The sequence below is a fragment of the Miniopterus natalensis genome, chromosome 6 (genome assembly GCF_054644295.1).
Source record: "Miniopterus natalensis isolate mMinNat1 chromosome 6, mMinNat1.hap1, whole genome shotgun sequence".
Classification (NCBI taxonomy): domain Eukaryota; kingdom Metazoa; phylum Chordata; class Mammalia; order Chiroptera; family Miniopteridae; genus Miniopterus; species Miniopterus natalensis.
Window position 1 is genome coordinate 25,654,352 of NC_142086.1, and position 27,197 is coordinate 25,681,548.

The 27,197-nt window shown below is 34.1% G+C and overlaps 1 protein-coding gene across 1 annotated transcript in view; it reads left to right on the plus strand.

The window, feature by feature from the left end:
* EPHA6 (EPH receptor A6) overlaps positions 1-27,197 on the plus strand; it is a 771,763-nt gene that overhangs the window by 40,277 nt on the left and 704,289 nt on the right. Inside the window, exon 2 of the mRNA XM_087818112.1 lies at positions 15,339-15,403. Within this exon, the coding sequence (XP_087674238.1) occupies positions 15,339-15,403 (65 nt within the window). The remainder of the gene's footprint in view (positions 1-15,338; positions 15,404-27,197) is intronic.

Here is a 27,197-nt window from a genome sequence, read left to right on the forward strand (position 1 = left end):
GTGTGGAAGTCGCTATGGAGTAGAGAGTTCACATTATTACTGAGGAAAAGGTCCTCTCTTTCCTAAGCAGGGGACCCAAATTGATAATAATCAGCAAGATGTAGGTTACTTTAAGTGCGGGATCAATGACAATGATCTCATATACCACCTGGAATAAGGGCAATGATAAGTGATATAGTATATCATGTAAAATCTTTAAAAATAGGGTGCCTGAGAATATTTAGGAAACTGATGCAAACTTGTGAAACTGAATGACATAAACAATTTTGAATTCATCCTATCCAGAAGATTAAACTTCAATGAACACCCTCTTCTATCAACACCTTTGTTGATAACTGGAATTTCTGTGTGTGTTTTCTAGAAGATCAATACTTCAGTTGCTTCAGATCAACTCCAAAATGTCACATATTATAATGAAATGCTCCTACCATACCATGATAAGTGATGATGAAACCAAGCTAAAACGTTTGGTCAATTTAAAAAGAAAGACAACTTGCAAGTCTGTATTTATTCGCTAAGCCTTTCTTTATTCTTGTTCCTCTTGAAGAGGGTGTTTTCTCCACTATTCCCTAATACAACAAACATTCTGAGCAAATCTCAAGTGACCAACGTTTTGTTTCCATGTCCCTAGAGAATCTTGACATTCATTTCTCAAGCCTTTTTTCTAAGCACTCCTGCCCAGAGCTTCAGGACACACTGAATTTATTTCACATTCTTAAAAACATCACACTCTTTGAGCCTTCTCACAAACTAATATTCTCTCATCTTGGTGACTACTGACTCACCCTTGGTCTCAGTTTACATGACATTTCTTGTTGGACGTCTCTTCCGATATCTTTTTCACAACAGTGGGGAAGTGTCATGTTTAATGAGCCTCCTTAGACTAATGCATGTTCCACAGCCAAAAAGCAAAACTTTACCGTAACTAACCATTTATCTCCTAGAGGACACTAAGTTTCACGAGTTTAGGGACCTTCGTCAGCTTGTTTACCAACTTTTTTCTAGTACCTAGCAAAATGACCTATCAGAAGGCTATTGTAAGAGTCCAAATGAGAAATAATGGTAACCTTGGCATAAAAAATTCTCCCAATTGGTTAAGGCCACAGTGAACTCTCCCTTCTCTAAATATACTTAATATGTCCAGCCAAATTTTGCTTTTTACTGAATACTTACCATATGTCTGATCATATTATTTATAGATAACTTCATATTATAGATAAGAAATATGGGACCCAGAATATTAGAAGACTTACTAAAGATCACTAAGGTAATTAGTGTTAACACTAACTAGGCATAGTGCTTTTCCTATTATACCATAAAATTTGATTTCCATAGCTAGCATTCATGCTTCCAGAGGGCACCGAGATATGTACCCCTCCTGTAACTAGGTGACATAGTTGTTAAGGGCATGTCTGATTACATTAAGTGATGACTGTATTGAAATTTTATTTATATTTGTTTATTCATTTAGTTTATGTTATGCATATTTTTATTTGATTTTAATTTTCTGCCATTCTCCCTTCAAAACAGTCTCTGTGAGCTAGTTTTAACATCCTCCAATGAAATCTCAGGCAGGTAATGTTATTTTGCCATGACTTTTTAGTCACAGCATTTTACATTGCAAACATTTTTAATATTTAGTTCAAGAAAATAACCAAAACTCAAAAATTCAAACAACTCTGCACTTCTCCATCAACTTGATTTTGCTCAAAGCCTGGAAGCTTACAGTAGAGAAGGGGCATATGTTTAGGTTCTCTTCATAATCCCCCATTCACTGACTGCTGTTTCGGACTCACCAGCATCAAGCACAGCGATTAAGCTGAGAGGAGGACAGTTTGTCCCGGCTGGTTCAGTCTTGATCTGGCTTGGGCAGCACTCTCTCTAAAGGATTCCAGGACAGCTCCTCTCATGATGGCCCACATTTAGAATATGGACATACACACATCTGACCCCTAGGCACTGCTTTATGGAGTTCCCTCCTGGCACAGCCCTCTCTCTGCCCCTGCTCTCCTACGCCAGGCCACCTAGTCACAGACTGTCCTATCATCCTTATGCATCCTTATGCGCATTTAACCTTTGAGTTGGCCCTTTACTGTCTCCTGCACTAAAGTATCCCTTCTCCAACCCAAAATGCAATTCTTTCCAATCTCCCCAAATTTGATCACTTATATTAGTTGAAACTGGTCATCTCTTATGGTGGAAAGATAGGTTTTTAAAAAACTTTTAACTATGAGCTGCAGAGGAAATAGTATAGTAATTCACTTTAGGATACGTAGATATTGGCATATATCTATATCTCTATCTCTATCTCTATATGTATATCTATATCTATATCTATATATGTACAGTTCTTGGCTTTGAAACTTCAGCTTAATTTACAAGTCTCATTTTCAAATTCTGTATTATAATAATTTTCACACTTGTTGAATGATTCCTGTGTGTCAAACACAGCCCAGCATGTTCTACATGCATTACCTTATTTGCTATTTATTTCAAACTTTTTAAAAAGTCCCTATTGCTACTTACACTTTATAAGTTAAGGAAGCAAAGTCCCGAAGAGGTAAAGAAACAAACATACTCCAGAAAGCAAAGCTTATAATAAGAGGCATGATCATTTGAATTTAATATCAGCTTGTCCTGCTTTATAACCAAAGTACCCAAGCACTATGCAGGGCTTTTCTGGTCTTGCAAAGGAGAACAGGAGGGTTTAAGAGAGAGGAAAATAGAGCAGTCTAAAGTGCAAGAAGAATGAAAGAGATAAAGTTATTTCTAATACGTGAGATTTTAGAGGAATCCTGCTCTTTCTTTTTCATTTAAAGGATTCAACAAACAGCTATAAAAAATTAACGCAGCAAGACATAAAAGTTTACACAATTTTATATGGCTCTTTTCCTTACATAAAACAAAAAACCAATTACCTTAATGTTTGTTTTGAATTGTAGAAATAAAAAATCATGAAACTTGATTTTAAATTTAATTGATTTTATAAGGAGTCCTACTTCAGTGCCTAATCTCCCACAGTGTGAAATGGATAAATACCCAGTCAGAGTCAAACACATACCTATTGAGCACAAAATATTTAAGCTGGCACTTTTCAAGCATTTACCTGTGAATTTTATAATACGTCATACCTAATCTAAGCAACTGGACCAAGCTAATGAAAAAATCTTATGACAGAAGGCTATTGACATTTGTATTTGGTCTGCAGTTTCTGAATTAATCATGCTGGGAAGCTAAACTTCATGTCATATTTACTTCATGTCTTATTTACAGCTTTGAAGGCTGTTCAAGAAGACAGCTCTAACTTTGATAAGCATATATTTTCCCCTAGAAAATATCCATTTCTTTAAACTCTTCTGGAAAAAGCTGTTACTATTTGTTTTGTAGACCAGAAAGCAAAATTACAGTATGTCACTCATGAATGTCTAGACCCCAGCATTTTCATATGTGTCTAAATTGGATTAATAAACTTGGAAAATTTTGTAAGAAATAAAAGAATAAGTCTATTCAGATGACCTAAGAACAAGGAAAACAAATGCAATTTAGCCTGACATAAAAGATGTTTAATTTCTAAAATGACCAATTTACTCCATCTCAAGTAATTCTTAAACATTAAAAAAAATAATTTAGTATTATAGGGCATGATACAGTGTGCCAATCAAATTTTCAAATAAAACTTTTAAAATATGAAATTTTAAATATTTTTATGACAATGTGGTTATTAATAGTTTTCATAAATGTTTATTTTAATATATTTTTGCTTTTCAGAGAGAGTGGAAGGGGGAGAGAGAGAAAAATCGATGGGAGAGAGATGCATCAGTTGCTTGCCTCCTGCATGAGCTGGGGAATGGAGCCTGCAACTGAGGTATGTGCCCTTGGTTGGAATCAAACCCAAGACCCAATGCTCTAACCACTGAGCCAAACTGGCTGAGGCAGGAGAAAACTATTAACATTAACATAAGTTGCTCAGAAACTGTTTGCATGACGACTAAATGTAATGTGATATCCTGGAATAGGAAAAGGCCATTGAGTAAAAACTAAAGAAATCTGAATAAAGTTAATAATCATAAGTCAAAAAAGAAATCAGTTGTTTTAAGTGTTTTAAATTCTTCTTATTCTTGGGCAATAAAAATAAGATCTGCCATGTGTTTTTCTCTATAAAGAACAACCTAAGACAGAGACAATCTGGCCAACCAAATGTGAACCAAATGCCCAGAAGTTTAGATTTCTTTCCAAAATTATGTGGCATGGTCAGCAAATGTTATTCTGTGTCCTTATATGAAACTATGAAATCAACTCAGTAATTGGGATTTATTTTACTCACATGTAAGAATCCTTCTTGGAAAAAATATACTCTATTTTGTCATTAAAGAGTGTATGCATAGAACCAATTTTCTTTAAAAGAAAAAATTAGGCCTTTCAGAATTTAGCCAATAACAGGTTATAACTATGGAACCTATAATATGCCTTGTAAATAGTATTTGAACTGGCAATACATTTCATCAAGTAGAAAACATTTTGTTGTTTCAGCATTATTCAAAGTTAAGAGCTTTAAAATGGGTGGATAAAACTCTTTATTCCTTAAATAGAAATAGACTAAATCAGCATTATTCAAAGTTAAGAGCTTTAAAATGGGTGGATAAAACTCTTTATTCCTTAAATAGAAATAGATCTAGCCCAGCCCTGCGTAGCTCAGCGGTTGAACATCAACCTAGGATCCAGGAGATCGAGGTTCGATTCCCAGTCGGGGCACAGGCCCGGGTTGTGGGCTCAGTCCCCAGTCGGGGGCGTGCAGGAGGCAGCTGATCAATGACTCTCTCATCATTGATGTTTCTATCTCTCTCCCTCGCCCTTCCTCTCTCTGAAGTCAATAAAGTTATATTAAAAAAAAAAAGAAATAGATCTAGAGGGTTTAATAAAGTAAAACAGGGTTACTCCTTTCCAGTAACAGTACTTTCCAAGAAATCTTTGATCTATAATTTGGTCTCTTGAATGTGTTTACCTACAAGGAGGAAGATTCCCTGGGGAGACAAATCATCAGTGAATAAATTGTCCTTTTTGTTCATGAATTAGACTCTTGTATGCCTGATAAGCAAAAATTGGTGTCCTGAAATATGATTTCTTCTCCTTGGAGAGATAAAAACTGAGCTTCTCAGCCATGAAAGCTCAGGGTGGACTTTGGAGCCTGATGACTTCATCAAAAGGGTTTGTCAACATTTTACATTTCTTAACATAATCCATGTCTTGGGTAATCAATAAACTAAAACTGATCAATGTCTTAATGTAAGCCTGCATTTGCTTTCTTATGCTTAATTACACCTGAGAAACATGTGTTGGATAAAATATTCTTCATTTGCCTAAATGACAAAATGTCATTATCGTTTCTGTTGCATTGACTTTATTGCACAAGATCCTGGTGATAAACACTTTGATAACAGCACTTAATGACTTGTCTTCCCTACAGGCTGATGATGATAATGCCTGTTTTTTTGTTTGTTTGTTTTCTTTTATTTTTTTTCTGCCAGCAATGAAGCTTCCATCTGTCATTCTTTTCTCTATACTGAAGCCATGCTGCTCTTGGCATGGGTCACCTTTGTAAATGTTTCATTTATGAACCATTCTTCCTCCCAACTCCTCTGCAGTTCAGAAATATGCCACAAAAGAGAGCTGTCTTGCAGTTCATGCGCCTCTAAACCTGGCATGGTATTTGTTCTGTCATTACCTCTAGTTTCCAGTAGGAAGTTGTCCTATGTAATTCTCATGACTGTTTATCAAATAATTATGCTAAAAGCTGTTTCATGTGTAAATGATACAACTGGTTGCCTTAATATTTTATTTGTCTTCACACTTTTTCTTCCCATTTCTGTCTTTAAAAACTACTGTAGTTCCACAGGCAATACTACTTACCAAAATCTTTACTACGATTCAACTGAGTGATTCAGAAGACAACACACATTTTTTATATTTTAGACAGTCAAGGATGTTGAAATTATGGTACAAGGGTTAGGAAATTACATTTTTATTTAAAATATTCTTTTTGTAGCGCCTCCTCAGAATGTATATTATTGTATGCACAGATTATCAAGTTTCATGACCTGACAACTATGTTTTATAGGCAGCTGACTATGAAATCTAAGTGTTCACGAACAGTTTAATTGCTTTACAGAAGTCTTTAATATTGGCAATTTGAATCTACCTTCTTTTAGAGACTAAAGGAGCTAGAGTATGGTTAATATTTCTGGAGTCAGTTGGTGGGAATGTAAGAAAAATACAGCATTGTCCTTCAATCCCTCTTGTACTCTTTAGTGGATCAATTAACGAGAGCAACTCAAAGGGCAAAGGAGATAAAATCATCACCCATCATACAATAAGCAAACTTTCATTTGTTGTTCTTATTATTACAGACGAAGGCATGCTTCTGTGGAAAAATGGTTAATCAGGCCAGAGACTGTGGAGAGCCAGGTTGGAGTAATTACAAAGATTTAGAGAATTACTTGATTTAGGGCAGAGTAACTCCAAACAACTGGTAGAATAAGAATTATGACTTAGCCAAGTTTATACAAACACATAATATTAGAACGATGCAAAAAACAAAAACAGGTATTAAATAGAAGAAGATATAATTTAAAACAGGGAGTAATTTCTTGGTACATAATAAAAGTTGGAGTTTTACAAAGTATTTTTCAGTATATTTCTGTGAAGAATTGCTTATGTGGTGTGATTTTAGGTATGCTAGGAAAGAATCCCAAGTCATTGTCACCTGAAGGGTGCTATAATTCAGATTTAACTTGGATAAATAAATAATGACATTGAAGCATGCAACAAACTGATGTATTTCAGAGGGAAGGAGGGGGTGGGAAAAGATTAACCAAAGAATTTATATGCATCTGTGCATAACCCATGGACACAGACCATAGTTGGGTGAAGGCCTGGGAGGGGGTGGGAGCCTGGGGGAAGGGAGCAGTGGGGATACAAAGGGGACATGTGTAATACTTTCAACAATGAAGATAAACAAATACATAAATGATGCAAGAAGGAATAAGGAGAGATGAGTATTCATAAGCGCATTTGTGTGCTACTTTAGCTACGTTTTCTGGATTTGACGGGTGCTTTCAGTGGGGCAGCAGATGAGACGGGATAAGTTGAACACTGTGCACTGTTAGCCGTGAGGATAGGTGCACAGAGTTTAGGTTGACAGCAGGTAGCCGAGGGCGTTCCTTGCTGAAAGAGTTGGGGCCAGGGTGGACTCCAAAAGGCATAGAAAATGTTTGTCTTCTCACAGTCTGTTCTGTGTTCAAAACAAATGCCTACTTTGATTTTATTTTTTCTGAAGACCACTTTGTTCCTTAACCACATATGAGAGGTCATATGTGAATAGGCTTTTGACCTCTGCATTACAAACCAAGCACAATGGCTATTTAAATTTCATCCAGTGCCTGCCTTCTCACTAAGTCTGCACTGCTTTTTCAAAAGCTGGTTAAGAATGTGTTTTTGCCAAGGCATGAGTTTCTTGCAATGGCTCCTTTCCATTCACTCAGTTCAGTTACTCATTTCATTCAATAAACACACACACACACACACACACACACACACACACATACACACATACACACATACTCCTTGACCTTGAGGAGCTAGCTCATACTATGTTGGTAGAACTAATTTTTAAATTAAAGTAATAATGATTGTAACTTGATTTGGCCATAATTTCAATGGACAAAGGAGAAAATTGTCCTTTCAAAGTTAATATGTTTTATTTCAAAATTATGACAAGGCAGTTAAGGTTTTTACTTGATAATTTTTTATTTTTGATGACTAAAACTTAGATTAGAAAAAGTGCTTACTTCTGATGTTTACCTCAACTTTATTTTTATCTCCCACTCTAAGTGAAATGCTCTATCTCTCATGATAAATTTAGCAGAAATTTCTTGAATTTGGGATTATTTTGGAGAGGATCCTTCAGGTATAAAATTATTGTTTCCCTTCCTGTTGACTAGTAGGATGCACTTACAATCTATTCATCCCTTGGCACTTCTATAGAAACTAAGATAAGTGGTCCAATTACTGACAGTTTCCATGCTGATGTTGATGTGCTATTGGATGTCTGCCCTTTTGGAACAGCAATTTAATTCCACACAGTCTACTAAAGAGCTGCAGCCTTTCTTCATCTGAAGCCTCCAAACAAGGGCATTTTAATGTTTTGCTATTTTTACATGCTTGAATAAACTATGGTGTGTGGATTGACACAGAAATCCTAACAGTGGGAGTGAAGAAATTACACCAGGTGCTCCTTGAGGGTAGACATTTTATTTTATAAGCTTTCTATACCCTGCAATAGCTAGTATAGTCTTAAATATATCAGATTCAATAAAGCTTATTAAAATATGTCATAAAAGGCCTTAATGTAAAACCAAGTAACATTGTTGTGACTCTATATGTCCATAATGAAAGGTGAAAACTATTTTCATTATGTCCTCGTAAGTGTAATGGGAAAACAACAGCATTGTAGGGGGAAAATTTTTTCATTCAATTTTCAAGTAAAAAACTCTTTTACCTATATGATTTTTTTTAGATTCTAGTAAAAGTCATTTTTTTTCCCTCCTCAGTGCAAATCCACTATTCTTTCTTTTTAAAGTAAGGATTTTAATAATTTTTAGACTGTTCTATTATGTAGAAATGTTTTTTATTTATTTTATCGCTAAGAGTATTGCAGATGCCCCCCATCCCCCCCTTGCCCTCCTCCACCCATCTCCCCCACCCACCCCCAGGCCTTCACCTGTCTATTGCCTTTGTCCGTGGGCTATGCATATGTGCGTACACTGAGATGGCCATTGTATTATAGATAAGACTTTCAAATAAGTAGTCATAATATCTTTTACCAGAGCCATAAAAAATGATTTAAGTGAATTTAAAACCTTGAGTTTCAGAATATCCCCCTATGCCCCCAAATGGGAAAGTGTCCAAAACCCATGAGATTAAATGAGAAATATAAGAAAGGAAAAAACTAGAACAGCAAGAAGTGTCTCTGATGCTGTGGAAGCAATGGAGAGGACATTTAGGTTAAATGGGTGTATGTAATGCCCCGGCCAGTGGGCTCAGGGGTTGGAGCATCACCCCTTGCACCGAAAGGTCTCAGGCTTGATTCCCCGTCAGGGCACATACCCAGTTGGGGGTTCAATCCAGAGGCAACTGATCCATGTTTCTCTGTCACATCAAAGTTGTTGTTTTTTTTCTCTCTCTCCCTCTCTCTGTAAAATAAATAACACCATAACCTCAGGTGAGGATTAAATGGATATATGTAATAAATATTGTCGAGTTTCTGTGAGACATGAGAAAATCACATTTATTAAATGTGATTATAAGACTAGCAAATTTAAGGCTAAAGCCAAATAGACTTTTTCACCTGTTTAAACTCTGTGCAACTGAAACAAATGGAAATAATACAGGTCCTAAATGAGCTATGTAGTTTATTTATAGATCAAAGTGTTGAAGATGTCACAATAGAAGAATTAGGTATTACTTAGGAACATGACAAATTTTCTTTCCTCTTTTTTTAAACCGTGTAACTAACAACAATTCTGAGTGGAAAGCAGGACTGGGAGGTGACTCACTGATGAGTCTTAATGACCTTGCTCAGGTCACTAGCATTTATAGTGAACCTGTGATCCACACCTGGGTTCTCCTGAGGTCTCTGTTTTAAGGATTTATGTCTGACTGCAGGCTTTAGAAATGATTTTGAGGCTGAATTAAATAAAGCTGTGTTAAGCCGGAGACCCATACAGAAGTTCTTAGAGCAAATTAGGAAGGTATGGAATTGAGGATGAACATTACTAGTTTTAATCAGCTATTAACCATTCAGTATCTGGATGAGGTTTTCAGTGGCAGTTCTTAATGGTATATCTTACCTTCTAAATAGCAGGCTTGATTGGATTATTTGCCCTTTTTCCCTATTTGAGGTGATAGTGAAGGAAAATAATTTCTGGTTATTATAGCTTATTTTTCCATTGGAACTAAAAAAGAGTGATATGTGTTCCAGAAGAGACAGAGGCAGAGGTTTGAACATGCTTTCTGAAAAGTGTATTTTCTAGTAGAGTAGAAAGCTGAAGAGCATGAGTTCAGAAGTCCTAGACTTGATTTAATTATCTAATTTTGAGAAAGCTATTTAACATCACTATGTTTATATTACATTATCTTTCAAATAGGATTTCCCATCTCTCGTGTGGTAGAAATATAAGTTATGAACAATGCCTATATTAAAAATAAGCAACAACAAAGCAAAGTGCCATAAGTACACCTAATGAACAAATACTGATCTCAGTTTTTCGATAAAAGTAGTTTTGTTATTTTTAAGAAGTGAGCTTTTTTGGAAAATGTCGCCTTGAAAATAATACCACTATACAAACGGATATACCATGGATAAACATAATCCTGCATTTATTTAAAGCAATATATGTTTTATTTTTTAGGAATTAAACATTAATTCTGACTGTATGTCTGGGTAGATACTGCATCATACTCTACAGATCTAGAAGTAAGACTTTAATTTTTGTTGATCAAAAATATGCAATTATAGCAAAAGTAGATTAGTTAATGTAGTAACCTGAATGTCAGGATCTAAACAGGATGGCGTCCAAATAGACTCTTGTTAAATGTAGGTATATACACCCGCACAAACACATGTACTACTGCCTTTATGTGTTTTTTGACTTACCAAACTCTTTATTTATTATGACATGAATAAATACATTTTCATGTGTTCTCTTTAAATAAATTACAGGTGTTAATCTTACTACATTTAAAACCATGCCATTAAATTAAAAATTAAAAAGTATTGACTTTTACTGAAGTGAATGTCATTACATTATAATGTTTTTTTCCTCCTTTGGTTTATAGTCTTTTTGCACTCGAGTAGGGACTAGATAACTTTTGTTTAAAACCAGCAGGAGGAGCTCTCACCTTGCTGGGTTTAATGCAATTAGTGTTCCTGAAAAACCTGTATTTGTGGGGGTTTTATATATGAGACAAAAGATAAAATTTAAACATTTATCACGTGTAATGGTATTAAAGATTTCAAAAACCCTCAGTTTTTTATTTTATATAAATGTATAATTCACTTGTTTGGAATACAAATTTGAAACTTTACTGTTTTTATACATTTTTAAAAGGTATAATTGCAGTTTAATGAGGAAAATAAAGCAATTATGTATATTTTGTTTCTTGAAGCAACTAAGAAACAGAAAAATTCTTCCTAAGGATCTACAGTGTTGTAGTTATTTACATATTTTCTTTGTGTTTGTTTTGAAATGAATATACTTTACAGTTTACAAGTTATAAATATTGAGAACCAAATAGCCTAAATATGTTTTAGGAAAAATAATCTCAATTAATCAGATTAATTTGCCATAAATTCTATATGCAGTTTACAAAAAAATAAATCTCTGTTGGTAGACTTCAATTCATATTTTGGATTTTTGAACACTCTACTTCATAAAACCCCTTAAATGGTATGATTTGTAGAGTGTAATGATAAATTTTCCATAGAAACCATTAATGTGAAAACTAGGATAAAAACTTACGAAAATTCGGAATTAGATAAAGAAATACTGATGGTTCTCTGCATCCACAAAAATAAAAAAAGAAAACAAATGACTAAGTTTTATATTCAAATTTAAAAAGGTAGGAAAAAAACAACACTTAAGAAAAAGTTTACTTTTAAATGGTAGGAATCCAAATCTATTACTTAATGATCTCCAGAAAAATTATTTAACCTCACCTGAGACTCAGTTCTCTCATCTGTAAATTGAGTATTTAAAAAAATAAAACAAAACATATAGGATAATGTGGATATTACTGAAGAAGAAAATATAGAAAGCCCTTTCTATATTGATTGTGATTAGTATCATCATTATTTTACTAGCCTGTTAGGGAAATAATGATTTATTTCAAATATATAAATGTTCTAGATGACTAACATTAACTTTTTAAGTCTCCCAAAGTAGATAATGGTATGACATACTTCTGAATTCTTTTTAATAGACTATGCCAAAAGTAAAAATAACTTTTACTTGATAATGAGATAAGCTTTTAGTTTTGAATATTTATTATAATTTCAGCTTTTTTCTCTAATATTTCATTTATTTTTGTTATAGTGAAGGGAAACCAGATGTCATAAAGTATTTTGTGTATTTGTGGGTTTTTTTTTGTATATTTGTGTATTCATACGTGTTGTATGTGTACATATATGATATGTTTATATATTACCCTTACTGTACTCTGTTCCTTCCAGACTTATTAGAATTGTTGTTGACATGAAGTAGCTGAAACTATAAAGAAAGCCTTTGAAAAACTCTAGCCCCTTGTGTTTGCCATCATCTTTTTGTGATGGAGGTTAGCAATCGTTGAAAACCATTAGCTAAACATGTTGATTCATTAGGAGTAGAAAATGGTGTAAACTGATTTGGTTATTTCTTCTTCATTAATTAACTGAAATATTTCATTAACAGAAATGTCCCTTCTTTAACAATTTTGTTATTCAGAAGTAATTCATATGAAAAAAGCAAGATAAATGTTTTATTCTTTTCAGGTTATTTACAGCATTTTTTAAAAATAATGGCTTCCTAGGATGCTGTGAAAGTTATCAGAAAGTATATTTTATCATTATGAATGCATGGATTTAAGCATATTTGAAATATTTTAATCCTTTAGAGTCATTAACCTTGTTTATGATCAAGTTCTTTTTGGCCAGTTGAAGCCTATGCAAGTTGGTTCCTGACTCCTTTTTACATAATAGCCTTCCTGTTCCTTGGTATAAGGACCATGAAACACCACCAATGAAGTAATCTCATGAAATATAAAAATAAATGGAACCTGAATCACATCAAGCCACTAAATATATCTAGTAATTTAAAGAAAGTAGAGGAAATGGGGAAGCACTTTTCAATGATATCTCATGATTAGGAAAATCTGGAAGGTGTGACAAAACAACCTTGTTTTATTTAGTAAATTTGATATCAAGTAGTGAAAAAGAAAACTGGGTGGTCACTAGGAAAGCACCTATTAAAACAATGAGATCCTGCCGCACACCCGTTAGAATGCCTCAAACACTCGACGATCACCGGGCCCTGCTGAGGACATTGAGCAGCAGGAAAATCCTATGTAAAACTTCACAGCCATTTTGGATTATGACACTTTAAAAAAAAAAAAAAAAAAAGTAAGCATTTCTTGTGTAATGCAGTAATTTATATTTACCGTAGAAAACTGAAAGCATCCCATAAGAATCTGTAAATGAAATGTTATGGTGGTGTTATCTATAATGCCCCAACTGAAAATAGCCCACATGTCCATCAACTAGGTAATTCCATGCAGTAGAATACCTTTCAGCAATAAAAAGGAACTTCTTATTGATACATACAGCAACATAGATGAATCTCAAATGTGTTATGCTAGCATGAAAGAACAAGTTCCACTGGTTACCTGCTGTATGATTTCATTCATTTGACATTTTGGGAAAGGCAGAACCATTGAGACAGAAATCAGATGAGTGGTTGCCAGGGGCTAGGTGGGCAAGGGATTCACTATAAAGAATCACAGGTGAGCCCGGCCGGGCGTGGCTCAGCGGTTGAGCATCAACCTAGGATCCAGGCGATCGAAGTTCGATTCCCGGTCAGGGCACAGGCCCCAGTTTCCGGCTCAATCCCCAGTCGGGGGTGTGCAGGAGGCAGCCGATCAATAACTCTCTCATCATTGATGTTTCTCTCTCCCTCTCCCTTCCACTCTCTGAAATCAATAAAGATATATTTTTTTAAAAAATCACAAGGGCAATTTTGGAGGTGATGGAACATTCGATAGCTTGATTGTAAAGTGGGTTATATGGATGTAGGGGCTTGTCACAGTTCATAGCAATATACATTTAAAATGGTGAATTTTATTGTAAGGACATCATGCCTCAGTAAATCTAACTAAATAAAAGATCATAGGGAAGCTATTGATTAAAAATCACTTAAAAAGAAATGTTTACTCACTGTAATGGATAGTACTTATTAGATATTGATTTTCTGTTAAAAGAAGTTGAGACAATAGGAATATTAAACACTGACTAGATATTTGATGACATCAAGGAATTACTATTTATATTAATAAGTTATTGTAATTAAAAGGAATCTTTACAGTAGAAATACACACTGAAATTTTTACAGATGAAATGATATAATTATTGGAATTTTCTTCAAAGAAATCTTGCAATGGGAGAACATGAAATAAGATTTACCATAACCTGGTAATTATTGAAGCTGAGTGATGACTGCATGAGGGTCGAATGTACTGTTTTCTCTACATGTTAAAATATGTTTGAGAATTTTCCACAATAAAAATTAAGGAATTATAGCTCAGTTTTATAAATGTTTGGTGAATAGATTTTAACAGTACTGAAAGAATATTCTTCAATGAGTAGAGTTTATCCCAGAAATTTAAACATGGTTTCATATTTAAAAATCAATCAGATGTATCACAGTGATTCGAATAAAAAAAACTACAGAATAATTACAATGGACACTAAACAGCAGAGCCAAATAACAAACTCCTAATGGCACTTTTAAACTTCAAATTAAAAAAAAATAAAAACTACAATACCACTTCTTAACTAGATGAAGACTTAAAGTCATGATAAGATAACAAAGCATTGTTTCTCAAGGGCCTACTGGTGTCTGGGGGAATTGGAATATGTTCTAATTGTTTGTTTACATATCTGCCTTTGCCACCAGATATGAGTTACTTTTGGTCAGGAAAATGACTGGTGGTTTTTATTTTTGTTTTTGCTTCCCTTAGTAAGTATATTATCTGGCACATGCAATAACAGTGTAATCTATGCTTTAAAGATTCTGGATTTATTCATAATGAATTGTTTTCATACTTTGCAAATAATATATAAGGGCGTTTAATAACACAGAAAGAAGGTAGAGAAGCCTGCTTTAATACAGTTTTTTTCTTTAATGTTGTATAAAAAGACCATATGTGAAAGGTGGGGAGCAAAGGTGGTTATTTTATCAATTTTAGAAGACAGCTATTAAAAATGACTTTGTTATTAAATTATGTTTCATGTAGTATTGTTAAACACAAATTACATATTTTAAAATTTACTTATAACCACCTCATGCATGTTACCATTACTTATTATTGTTACATATTAATACTTAATATATACAAATAATTTAAAGTAAGTAATGCAACTTACTAAAGCTAATGCAATTAATAATAGGGTAGTTGACATTAATGATTTAAATAACTGATGTATTTTTTGTCAATTGAGATATTTATGCAAGTATTTATTTATTTAATTCCAGTTGTGTTGCTTGATACTACAACTGTGCTGGGAGAGCTAGGATGGAAAACATATCCATTAAATGGGGTAAGTTTGAATATCTTCTTGTTAGATATTTGGGATCTGTTATAATAAAAAGGAATGGTGAATTTTTGGCTCTTTGTAATACCCATTTTAGCATATAACTTAAATCCCATCGAAAAGATTAAATTACAGCTAGAAGTGGTGATCAGTGGGAATAATATGTAAAACATCTTTGCTTTCTTCTAAATAACTGCTCTTTAATACAGTGTTTATACAGAGTAATATTTGAATATCTCATAAATATTTTCTTCAGAAACAAATTTCTATGTGTATGTTTAAGATACTTTTCTGTATATATGTTATTTGGTAACCTCAGTGAGTATTTGTACATAAACAAATTTGAGCTGACCATAACATAAGTGGATTTTCCAGATAGTAACAATTTGGTTTTTATTAGAAACTATGAGCCCACTAAAGTAGTATGTGTTTTTTGAAGTTGGCAAAAATATACATTATGATTAGGTTTTTTTACCTGGTAGTAGTAACTTTTGAAAGGCATATAAGGATGTATAATTTACAAAGTACAATTTTTCAGGGACTGACATTATTTTAGCTATGGTTGTACTTGACTTTTTATGTTTCAGTATATTTTGCATTATTTTCACATTGAAATATGTTTCTACTTTATTTCAAGCTAAAATAAAAGGGTGGTTTGTGAAGCTTTTTACTTTGTTTTTGTCTATTTAAGAAACATCTTTAATAATGGAGGTAGTCAACTGTTTTCAGATACAGTTGGGTTAGCTTTTCTTCCTTTTTTTAGCAATTGTATTTTTCTCATTTATCACATTCTTGATAATTTTACATTGCTACTTCCATTACACCTACAAATTTAAATCTGAAAGGAGAAATTGACCCAAAGAGGTTTTAATTTTTTAGAATCGTTCAAATATTGCTGCTTAAATTTGACTTTTATATCAACAGTTATTTATTAAATATGTGTATTTTCATCTAAAAATTTCTGTGAAGAGAGTTAAATCTTCCTGTTTTTGATCAACAGGATGTTTTTTATTTGTCTTATAGACTGGTTTTATTTTTTTCTGAAAATATCTGAGAGCTTTATCAAATCATTTATGAGAAATATATCTTTTAAATTAAGATTATGCTTCAACCTTCATTATCTTCTCTCCATTAAAATGACTAAACCTAAGTATTTGTTGCATGTATCAAGTATGTCACATTTATCAGTTACTTTCAAGAAGTAAATGAAACTTTTTTCCTAGAAAACTTCTAAAATAATACATCTCTGTATAAGTTCTTAAACAGAGTAACTTATAAAAACTTACAAATAATTAATGTAGAAGGCAAACTTTTCTATTTTCTGAAATAAAGACAAAAGAAATATTAGAGATCCTGCTATCACTGCCCTCCTCTAGTCATAGCCAGAGAACCATGTGAGAATCGGAGTCAGCCCCCTGTCTCAGGGAGTGTGTTTGGCTTGATTAGGCTGCATTTCTGAGCAAACTGGCAACCGGGACACACGAGGATTTACAGTTAAAAATAAACTTACTACTATCATTCTTGTGATGATTTTAACATAGGTATTATGAAAGGGAGAAATTGTTACTACTGCTGGTTTATAAGTTACAGAGAGAGAGGGCAGACTTGTCTTAAAAGTGACTCTTTATAGTTTTCTATTTGCCAGACACGGCACTAGGAATTTTACATTTTATTTTCACAGTGGCCCTATAGTGAATGATGCACTCTAATTCAAAATAAGTTAGTTCTTACTCCGAAGCCTGTGTCTTTATCATGGCACTGCTGACAGAGAGGAACGTCGGAAATTCCAAATAAGGCCAGATACTTACGTGTCATGTTTGCATAACTGATTTAGATTTCTTTTCTCCCCTTGACACATAAATTGCTAGACTGAGGTGTGCATTTTGAACACCGGCCTAAGATTAGCAAGAGGAAAGAGAGAAAGAAGAGCGGAAGGAGACCGCAGGAGAAAAGAAATACGATAGAAGGAGGAGGGAAAGATGATTAAAGTTTATTGAGCATTTACCATATGCTAGGCTTTGTTCAAAACATGTTACTCACATCAGTCATATAAATCAAATACAATTTTTCCCCTATTGAAAGAAGTGCGAGTTAAGACTCAGATACATTCAATGACTTTTACAAGGTTACGGTGCTAGGATGTAGTACAGCAGAAATTCTCAGCCAAACGTATCCTAATCTTGACACTTACGGGTGGTCATTTCACAGCTAGGTGCTTTTTATTTCTTCTACAATTGTACCATATAAAGATAAAGGCCAACGACCAGGTAGACTACAGAGGGGAAAAAGTAACACGGAGATTTAGATGTTCAACATAAGTGGAATACTCAGGGACCTTGGAATGTCACTCTTGGAATCATAGGCTGTATTACTTTTAGATTATCCCCCAAATAATAATGCATAAATGGCAAGTGGCAGCAGTAGGGATACTTGAAAATACGAACCCTGGAACATACTTTCAAATAGATAGATCACATAAGTAAGTTTTAAACAAAATATACAGCCCCGACCAGCGTGGCCCAGTGGTTGGAGCATAGGCCCAAGGACCAAAGGGTCTCGGGTTTGATTCCTGGTCAAGGGCATGTGTCTGGGTTGCAGGTTTGATCCCTGGCCGTGGCCGGGGTGTGTGCAGAAGGCAACCAATTGATCTCTCTCCCCCCCTCCCTCCCTCCCTCCCTCCCACTCTCTAAAAATCAATGAAAAAAATACCCTTGGGGGAGGATTAACCAAACAAACAAAAAAGAAAATATACAACTTTATTTTAATGAAAATAGATTACTGACCACAATGGACTTTTACTTAATGCTATTTATAGGTTAAAACAAGGGTGGAAGTAGTCAGTGAGGATGAAGAACTTTGAAAAAAATGCTGCTCAGTATTGCAATAATGCAAACCATCTGGTTAATCAGTACTGCTTAAATAATTTAGAATCTATGGAAACTTTATCAGAACAAACATCTAAACCAGCACTTATTTCTGAATATTAAAGTTGTAATTATATCTATTTAAAATGGTATATTTTCCAGGTTCTCAGGTTTATTGAGCCATGCTAATTTGAATGCCAATTTTAACTAACGTTGCCTTTTTTTCAGACACTAATTCAGTTGCTTTTACAAATATGTCATGGGTAGAAAAGAAAACTTTATGATGTATTTGTCAATTTCATGGTATAAAGTGTATTTGGTATCTCTCTGGATAAATTATTTCCTAGTAACATTTTAATTGATGAAATTTTCTTTTTATAAAGATGGTTTTGAAATTATATAATGTACTATATAAAATCTAAGTCATTTAATAAATGACTTCATGGTTCTTTTTTTTTTTTTTTTACTTAAAATAGCCATTTCACCATTAGTATCATGCTGATATAGTTACAGGACTAGGCGTTCACTGTGTGCCTGTGAACAAAACCCTTAATGGTTACTTGAGTAGGAGGTGAGCAAATATAGAACATACTTGAATACTCTTGAGCAAATGACTGTTTAGACTTGCAAACAGGAGAAGAAAATTATTTATTTTCTGAAATGCTTACTTGAAAACTTATTTGTGTCAACTTTTACATATACTTTCTTTTAATTAATGTCTGGAGTTCAATTTAACGAATATCTATTTTATACTAATTGTGCCAGGTGTACTTTTAGAGGGTTTAAGACAGTTTTCATCTGCCCTAAAAGAGTCTTGAGTATAGAGGTAATTCTACACAGTCCTAAGTCCAAAGAAAGTGTCTTCAGGTCGTTTTGAATAATGTTTTGTGAAAGAATAATTAAGGAATGGATTAATCCTGATCAGGGAAAAATGGTAGTAGGATGTAACATATCAGCTTTTTGGCAAAGTGCATGGCTTGAGGAAAAGCACATAATTTTTAAATGTGTGCATTAAGTTTTAGGAGTAATGAGAATCATTTGTGTGTCTGGAGTGGAGGGATGTGGAGTGAAATAGGACTGTGATCATAGGCTAAGTCATATTGTGGAAGACTTGGAATTTACATGTCTTAATTGATCTACATAGTGTATATCTCAGTGCCAGTAAGTAAAAGTAAACACTTTCTGGATTCACTTAAACAAACAAACAAAAATTATTGAAGTATTTTTTGTTTAAGGCAATAATGTAGACCCTTAGAAATGAAAGATGCCTTGGAAATTTGGAAGGAAAAGATGTTGAATATATAGAGGGTGTAATATTACAGTCATGTGTCACTAAATGATGGGGATATGTTCTGAAAAATGCATAGTTAAGCAGTTTCATCCTTGTGTGAACATCACAGAGGACACTTACACAAACATAGATATTATAGCCTACTACACACCTAGGCTATATTGTATAGCCTATTGCTTCTAGGCTACAAACCTGTACACCATGTTACTGTACTGAATACTGTAGGTAGTTGTAGCACCATGGTAAGTAGTATTTGTATATGTAAACAGATCTAACAGAAAAGATACAGTGAAAATACAATGTAAAAGATAAAAATGGAATACCTGTATAAAGCACTTACCATGAGTGGAGCTTCCAGGCCTGGAAGCTGGTCTGGAAGGGTCAGTGATGAGAGTCCAGTGAGTGTGAAGGCCTACACTACTGTGACTTTATAAACACTGTCCCACCTGCCCTCCCCCTGTTTCCTTCCGACAAGGTCAGAAATAGGACGTTGTAGCTGTCAGTATTGCTCCATGAACAGGGATATGGGCTGGGTGATTGGAAATATCGAGGAGACACTGGCTGAGTAAGGCATAGATCACCATAATGACTGTCGGGAGGGAGTGAAAGGTGGTCTGAGGATTAGCAGAAATGAGAAATCAAGATGGAGAGATAAAGGAATATAGGTGATTGTTGTGGCAATGTGGTTTTGGCTACTGCACGTTGGAGCATTGGTTAGATTAGGAAACCTTAGTGGTATTCATTAAAATAGAGGTTATATAAAAACATTTAAAAAAAATTTTCACATCGAGAAGGTATAGAACTGACCCAATATTTTGACTTTAGAAATTTGTTTGTGATTCTATTGACCCATCTGGCACAAAGGGCTCTCTCTGGCATTGAACTGATAGAAGACACAAAACTTGCCTATGCTTTACATCATCACAACCTGAAAATATTTCCAAAGTACAGGGACAGGCCGGCTTCACACAATCACAGGAAGCTTTTACTAAAGTGGTGCTTAATACTGGTTAAGGTAGTTCCTAGGAACCTGTGTCCTTATAAACAGTCTTAGGTCCTTCACAAAGAATTTCCAGCAATGTCCTCTGAAGACCATCAGGCTAGGTCTGGGAGGCTGTAGCGCCTCTGAATATGTAGTGATAGGGGAAAAGGCTCCTCTGTGCTGGAACAGGTCATTGACTGACTGATTGGGATGTAATCCGTGCACTCACAACTGAGCTGCTGTGAGTGAGAGGGAATCTACTGTCAAGACCCACAGATATTGCTCTTGTCAGAGAAAATAAATTCCTCCTAAACCACATATCCTTCTTTTTCTTACAGAAAATTCAGCTCCATTGTATTCTTATGAGACCACTGTCATATATATGTGGTCCATTGTTGACCAAAATATTGTCATGTGGTATATGACTATATTGATATACTGAGAACTGAGTGGAATTGAATAATTATATTTGTATTGTGGTTGAAGCCCAGTTTTAGAAAAGAACATCTGAGAATTTGGACCATAATTCTTAAACTGTGTTCTTACTGTCTGTAATGTCAAGAATTATATGTCTACATAATTCAAAGCTCTTAAGAACTTTATTCTGTAAGTGTCCCTTCCATCCTTTATTTGTCAACATACTACATTAAGAATAAAATTATGATGATCTAGCAGAGTAGCTGAGAGTTCCTGGTAATCAATGAAAGAATGCTGCATGAATAAAATTTTTGCATAGCACTGTAGAAGTTATAAGTGCATACTGAAGAAGTATTTTCACAAACATTAAGTACCGGCATATGCCCTGGATTTTTTATTTGCTATGAATAACTAATAACTGGTTAATACTAAATCTTACTCTGCAGAAAAGTGAAGGACCTATTTCAATTTTGAAAATCTCCTGGGAAATAGACAGCTTAGTTTTTAAGACGTTATGCCAGTCTAATGCTAATGAGAAAAAAAGAAACATGAAATGTACTACTCATGCAGTAACTTTGTACAAAGGAAGAAACTTAAAAATATATCTGAGTTTATTATTGTAGTCTGCAAATGTATGAAAGAAAATTATATAAATTTTCTTGAAACTTTAACTTTCATGTTTCCTCTTTTCCTTTTGATATTTTAATTTATTCTATTTATTTTTAGCCAGTATATAACATTGTAAATGAAAGAGAAAAATACACTTATAATAAGAGGGCCTGTAGTTAAATGCTATATTAAAAACTCTTAATACCCGTTATAGATCAGGCCCATTCAATGCCACATAGCAGCGGGCATGTCATATTGGGGCATCTTGGCTGAATATTAACTCTGACTAATAAAAGCTAACTGCTAATAATCAGAAAAATAAAAGATTTTATAATATAAAAAAGATTTCGTGATTAAAAATTTATATTGTTTCCTTTGAGCGTTAGTAATTATATTTGATACTTCTAACAATGTAATAGCAGTGTAGCTTTTTAATTTTGATACTGTAATTGAAAAGAAAAGTGACCTGCTTGAGTAGCCACATACTTGTGATTAAAGGTACTTAACCTGAATAAAACCTGACCATTAAAACATAGCATTTCATAATAATAATTCCATAAGATATTATTTGATTTATACCTAAAATTACATGTACTTAAAATTGACAGAAAGAACATGATTTTTAAGAACTCCATCAACTTTCCTGAAAGATTTTCACCATTTGTTTTTATTCATAGCAATATTTTTAGCAAGAAAATGAAAAATTTGCTTGTCTCAGATTTTTTTCTCACTCTTCACATTTGGCACCTTATAGGTAGTTAAGTTTTAAAAGCTCATTTTTAATGCATACACAGTAGATCAGATCTTTGCTATAAAGTCATAGTGGACATAGCTGTCGGCATGCCAATATTCAAAATCAAACTTTCTTTTCAACAGTGAAGTACACTTTAATAAAAAATTAAGAGAAAACAATGTTAGTAGCAAAAAAGTGTTAATGGATATTAATTGCATTTTTTATTAAGCATGACCATTAGAGTTGGGAAAACTTTGTGTTCCTCTGATGCCAGGTGTTGGTTTTAAATAGCATGTTATATGTACATCCCGCACACTGTGACTGAGATGATCGTTATGGTTTGAATAGTGCAACATCATACTAGATGTGTGATTTTATCTGTTTAACATAGTGAATTAGAATTAGGAAATTTACCCTGAGATATTTAGGAAAATAAGGATATAAGTCATTCATGTCTAAATAAAAGCTGTAAGTGTATTTTGTATACATAAGTACTAATTATTTAAATATTAAAATGTAAAAAATGTTATACTAATTACTAAGTTAATGATTTTTATAATAAAAATTTAATAATTATAGAAGAGGCCTGTATTAGATATAAACTGAATAGAAAGATACTTTATTCCATAAATCAGAGATTATCACTTTCCAGTATTATTGTTCTGAAGCTGAAAAATCAAAATAGAATGTATTTATGATGAACACAATGGAATATTAATTTCTATTATTGTGTTAAATTTCTACATTTCATATCGTGACCATGCAGAACCCTATTTTCTTTAATCTGGACGTTTATTTTTATTTTTTTCTTTTGTCTCAAACTGGCCTCACCTAGCACCCTGACTCACTCACCTCCCTCTCCCCTGCTTAATCATTAACCCTCAGGACATTGAGGTCCTGGTCAGCATCCAATAGTCTTAGAAACAAGGTCCTGGCTCTATTGACTATTGAGACATAGTTTTCAGTCAAACTAAACATAATATCTTGGCCTCAGTTGTGGCTTAGCTCCAGACCCAGGAAAGCGGAATGATCCCACAGAAGAAATCCTTGTGAAATTGGACAGAACAACTCTATGGCGGACGTCAGGACCAGATGCAATAATCGATTACTCCATACCCTAGCACCAGCCAATCAGTAGAGACCACAATCCTAACTCTGTCAGTCACTATGATTAATGATTTTCCCCCTAAATATTCCATCCCCTGGACGCCATCAGGGAGCCACTTCTTCGAGCATGAGCTCCCTGTGCCTCGGCATGGCTCCATCTCCGGCCATGGCACTATCTCCTGTTAAATCCTTACTTTCTTGGCTGCAAACTCCTGTTAGTGTCTTGTTGGGCTTTGATGAGTGCAGGCAAGCAAACCCCTTCAGTCACTAACAATATAGTAAGAATAATTTATCCTAATTGCAGACTTCTGTATTGCATTTAATTCATTTTATAATACATTGAAATTCAAAACTATATGTATGTGCTTGAATTCTGAAAATACAAACTTCTGTTTGTATAGTGATAACTTCTGTTAAAATGCATTTGTAGTTATTTTCAAAACTGATTTTCTGAAGAGCTGAAGTTGGGTATTTCTCTCTCCCTACATGGAAGGCTAGAGCCAGAGCCAGCTGGAGCTGGGTATTTTCCCTCCCTCAAGTAGATTAGGTTCTGATAAAACCCCAGCAAGATAGGCTCTGTCGGATAAAATAGTTTCTCCTGAAGTCAGTCCTTTTTAAGAACAAAATGCTCTGGCATATTTCAAAGTGGTGTGTTTTTTTTTTAATATTTTCAGCTGTCCTAGACATTATATAGTGGGCTGAAACATTGCTTAAACAGTTTCATGAATTATGATTTTACTTAATTTCCCTTACTCTCCTGTTTTGATGCACTTAACTCTGGATTTTTTGCTTTCTCTTCACTTCAATCGCTATCAGTGGCAGTTGGCTGTATTTTCAAGTCCATTTAATCTGAAGAATTAATCAAGCTCTTATGCTGTGCTTTACATGACATTATTGTCATTATTCTTCACAAATCAATAAAGGGAGACTTCAGAGCTTCCCTGTGGTGTGCAGGTTGAGCAGTAGACCACGACGCTCCAGGTGCCCTTGGAAATTTGGTTCCACATATATGCCTTGGCTTCACAGGAGCCCTAATGTAAATTTCCGCCTCAGAATATTCAAGTTCTGAACGTGTCATGGATCTGCAGAACGAATCGTGCTAAAGCATTTTAAGTGCTTTTTCATTTAATCCTAATAATATCTACTTGATGTAAATATTATTAACACTATTTTATAGATTAAGAAAACTGAACCTGAAAAAAGTTACATAACCTGCCCAAGTTTGTGGTGACCTTACCCAAAGGAATTGGTACTAAAACCAGGGTCATCTCAATCCCCAAGCCAGCTTTTTAGCCATTCCGTGTACCTATAACCATGGCTTGATTTTCAACATTGTGACTGATGTGGTGAGAATGTAAAGTAGCCTATAAGGTTGTTCAAATGCCGTTTTAATGTAAGTTATAATGTTGTTAGAATGACAGATTTTGTGTAAAAATCACGTAGTTATTGAAAAGTGCCGAAAATGTTAATTCATCTTTGACTAAAGGATATCCCACACCAAGGACAGTTAATTATTAAGCGCTGTTGTTTAGTCAGTGGCATAAGAATATTTGGTACATGTTTAGATTGTTTTGATATTTTTTTCTATTAGAAAATAAATATTCCTTTACTGTATTTCTTCTGGATTTATTTCTTTGTGCCTCAATTTTAATAGCTATGTCTTTATACATGTCTGTTATTGACTACAAGCTAATTAAGTGTAAAATATGGAGTAGTCCAATCAAAAAATACCCTTGTAGCAATAAGTGTATTAGAAATGTTAGAGTGCTTGTCATTCTGACACCATCTACTAAGTAAACTGAGCAAGAAGCTTTGTTGAAGGATATCTGTTATGGTTAGTGCCACAGTGCCCTGCTCCCTAAATCGTATTTTATTGGGGCAGAGGTGGACAGCTGGTGATAAGTTATCCAGTTCACTGTCTCAACTGATACCTGCTGCCTCTCACGTATGATTTCCATACATGGCTAATCCAGTCAGGCTCCTCTTTAGGAATCCAGTATTCCTAAATTAAGAGCCGAGGAAAAGTAGTTATCAGATACCTTTGTCATAAAGAGACACTGAAAGACACATATAAAAGGATTAGAGCAGAGGGGTCTGTGAAAACCCAAAGTCATGTGCAAGTAAAAGTTTTAAGAAAGCAGGGAAAAAAAAAAGACAGCCTTTAAAGGGCAACCAGTTAGTAGTAGGAAGAAAGGCTGGCCCACACTGAGAAAAAGCTATCAGAAAAGGAAAGATTGGGATAGCCATCTTACTTCTAGAGCTTACGAGGTTCTTACTATAGCTGAACCTCCAGATCCAGTTCTTAGGTATTTTTAAAACGAATTCACTTTAATTGAGCTGCCAAATTGTAAAGGCAGATTGTAAACATTATCATCATCATCATCATCATCATCATCATCATAACAATGATGCAGATTGTAAACCTGATGCTGATGATGATGACGGTGATGATGATAATGGCAGATCGTAAACCTCCCAATAATGAATATGATGATGATGATGATAGGAAAAAAATAAGAGAAGGCAGTGAAACCCTGGTACAGCTTTGAGGCACACCAGGAAATACAAAAAGCCGTGGAAGGTAAAATTTTCTTAAGGAAAACATAGCAACATGAACCATCAGAGCTACAGGCCTTCTATCAACTCACACGTTGGTAAGTGACCTCCCCTGCGTGCCGGCAGGGTGGGAAAACAGGTGAATGAATTGCATAGTTTATTAGAATCCATACATTTTAAAATACTTAATAATTTAATACAGGAGCAACTGTGATTTGTGGCAATTCTCTCTCCACTATCTCAGAGCATTCCTTCCCATGTAGAATTCTCTGCTAAATAAATAAATAAATTGCCGCCTTATTCTTCACCAATTGAAACAACACATTAGATAATAATGAAGTTAATTCTATAGTGAGGAAAAGTAAGAGAAAAGCAGGTAACAATGATTAAGGAAATCAGAGGTGAAGAATGAACTGATATCTGTGAATATGTAATTAGTTTCATATTCTCTGAGCAGCTGAGAACTGTGTATGCAGTTAATTTTTCCAGTATCTCTGTTGTTCTTTAATTGTATAATCTTGAGGGTGTCTTCTCACAAGCACATATTTTTTAAAGGTATGGGTTTCCTTAAGCCAGTTACTCTTGATTTACATAATATAGTCTTTTCTTTGGTCTCTTTATTTTTTTAGTTACTTATGAAGGTTTAAACTTCCATTCTCCTATTTCCAGGAGAAGCTTCCAGTTTTTTTCCGTTTACTTTAAATAACTCCTATATTATATAATCTAAGATTTTGGTTTTATCAGAAAGTTCTAATTGTTTTAACAAGAATCATTCAATATACTTATAATGAAAGCCTACATCAAAACCCAAACAAGTATATACAAATGCTGAATTATCTTATGAAATCATAAGGGAATATTAGTAAAACACTTAACTAGATGAAACATCGTAGACCAGATATTTTTATAAATTTAATTGTTTGGATTTTAATTGATTCACTCACTCTTATGTCACATGACCAATCACCAATTCCCATCAATTCTACTTTCTAAAGCTTTTTCCAATCAGTCTCTGTCACCATTGCATCAGTTTGGCACCTCATCATTTCTTCTCCAAATTACCAAGATTATGTTTTACATTATCCACAGATTTAATAAAAGCTGTCTGAATAGCTAAATAGATGTACAAATAAATTATTTTAGATATTGGTTAGAGGCTGTAGTTTGGAACTCTCATTGGGGTTGCAATAGTTTGGCATTAACTTTGGGCAGAATCAGCTGTGGAAAATAGGCTAAATGGT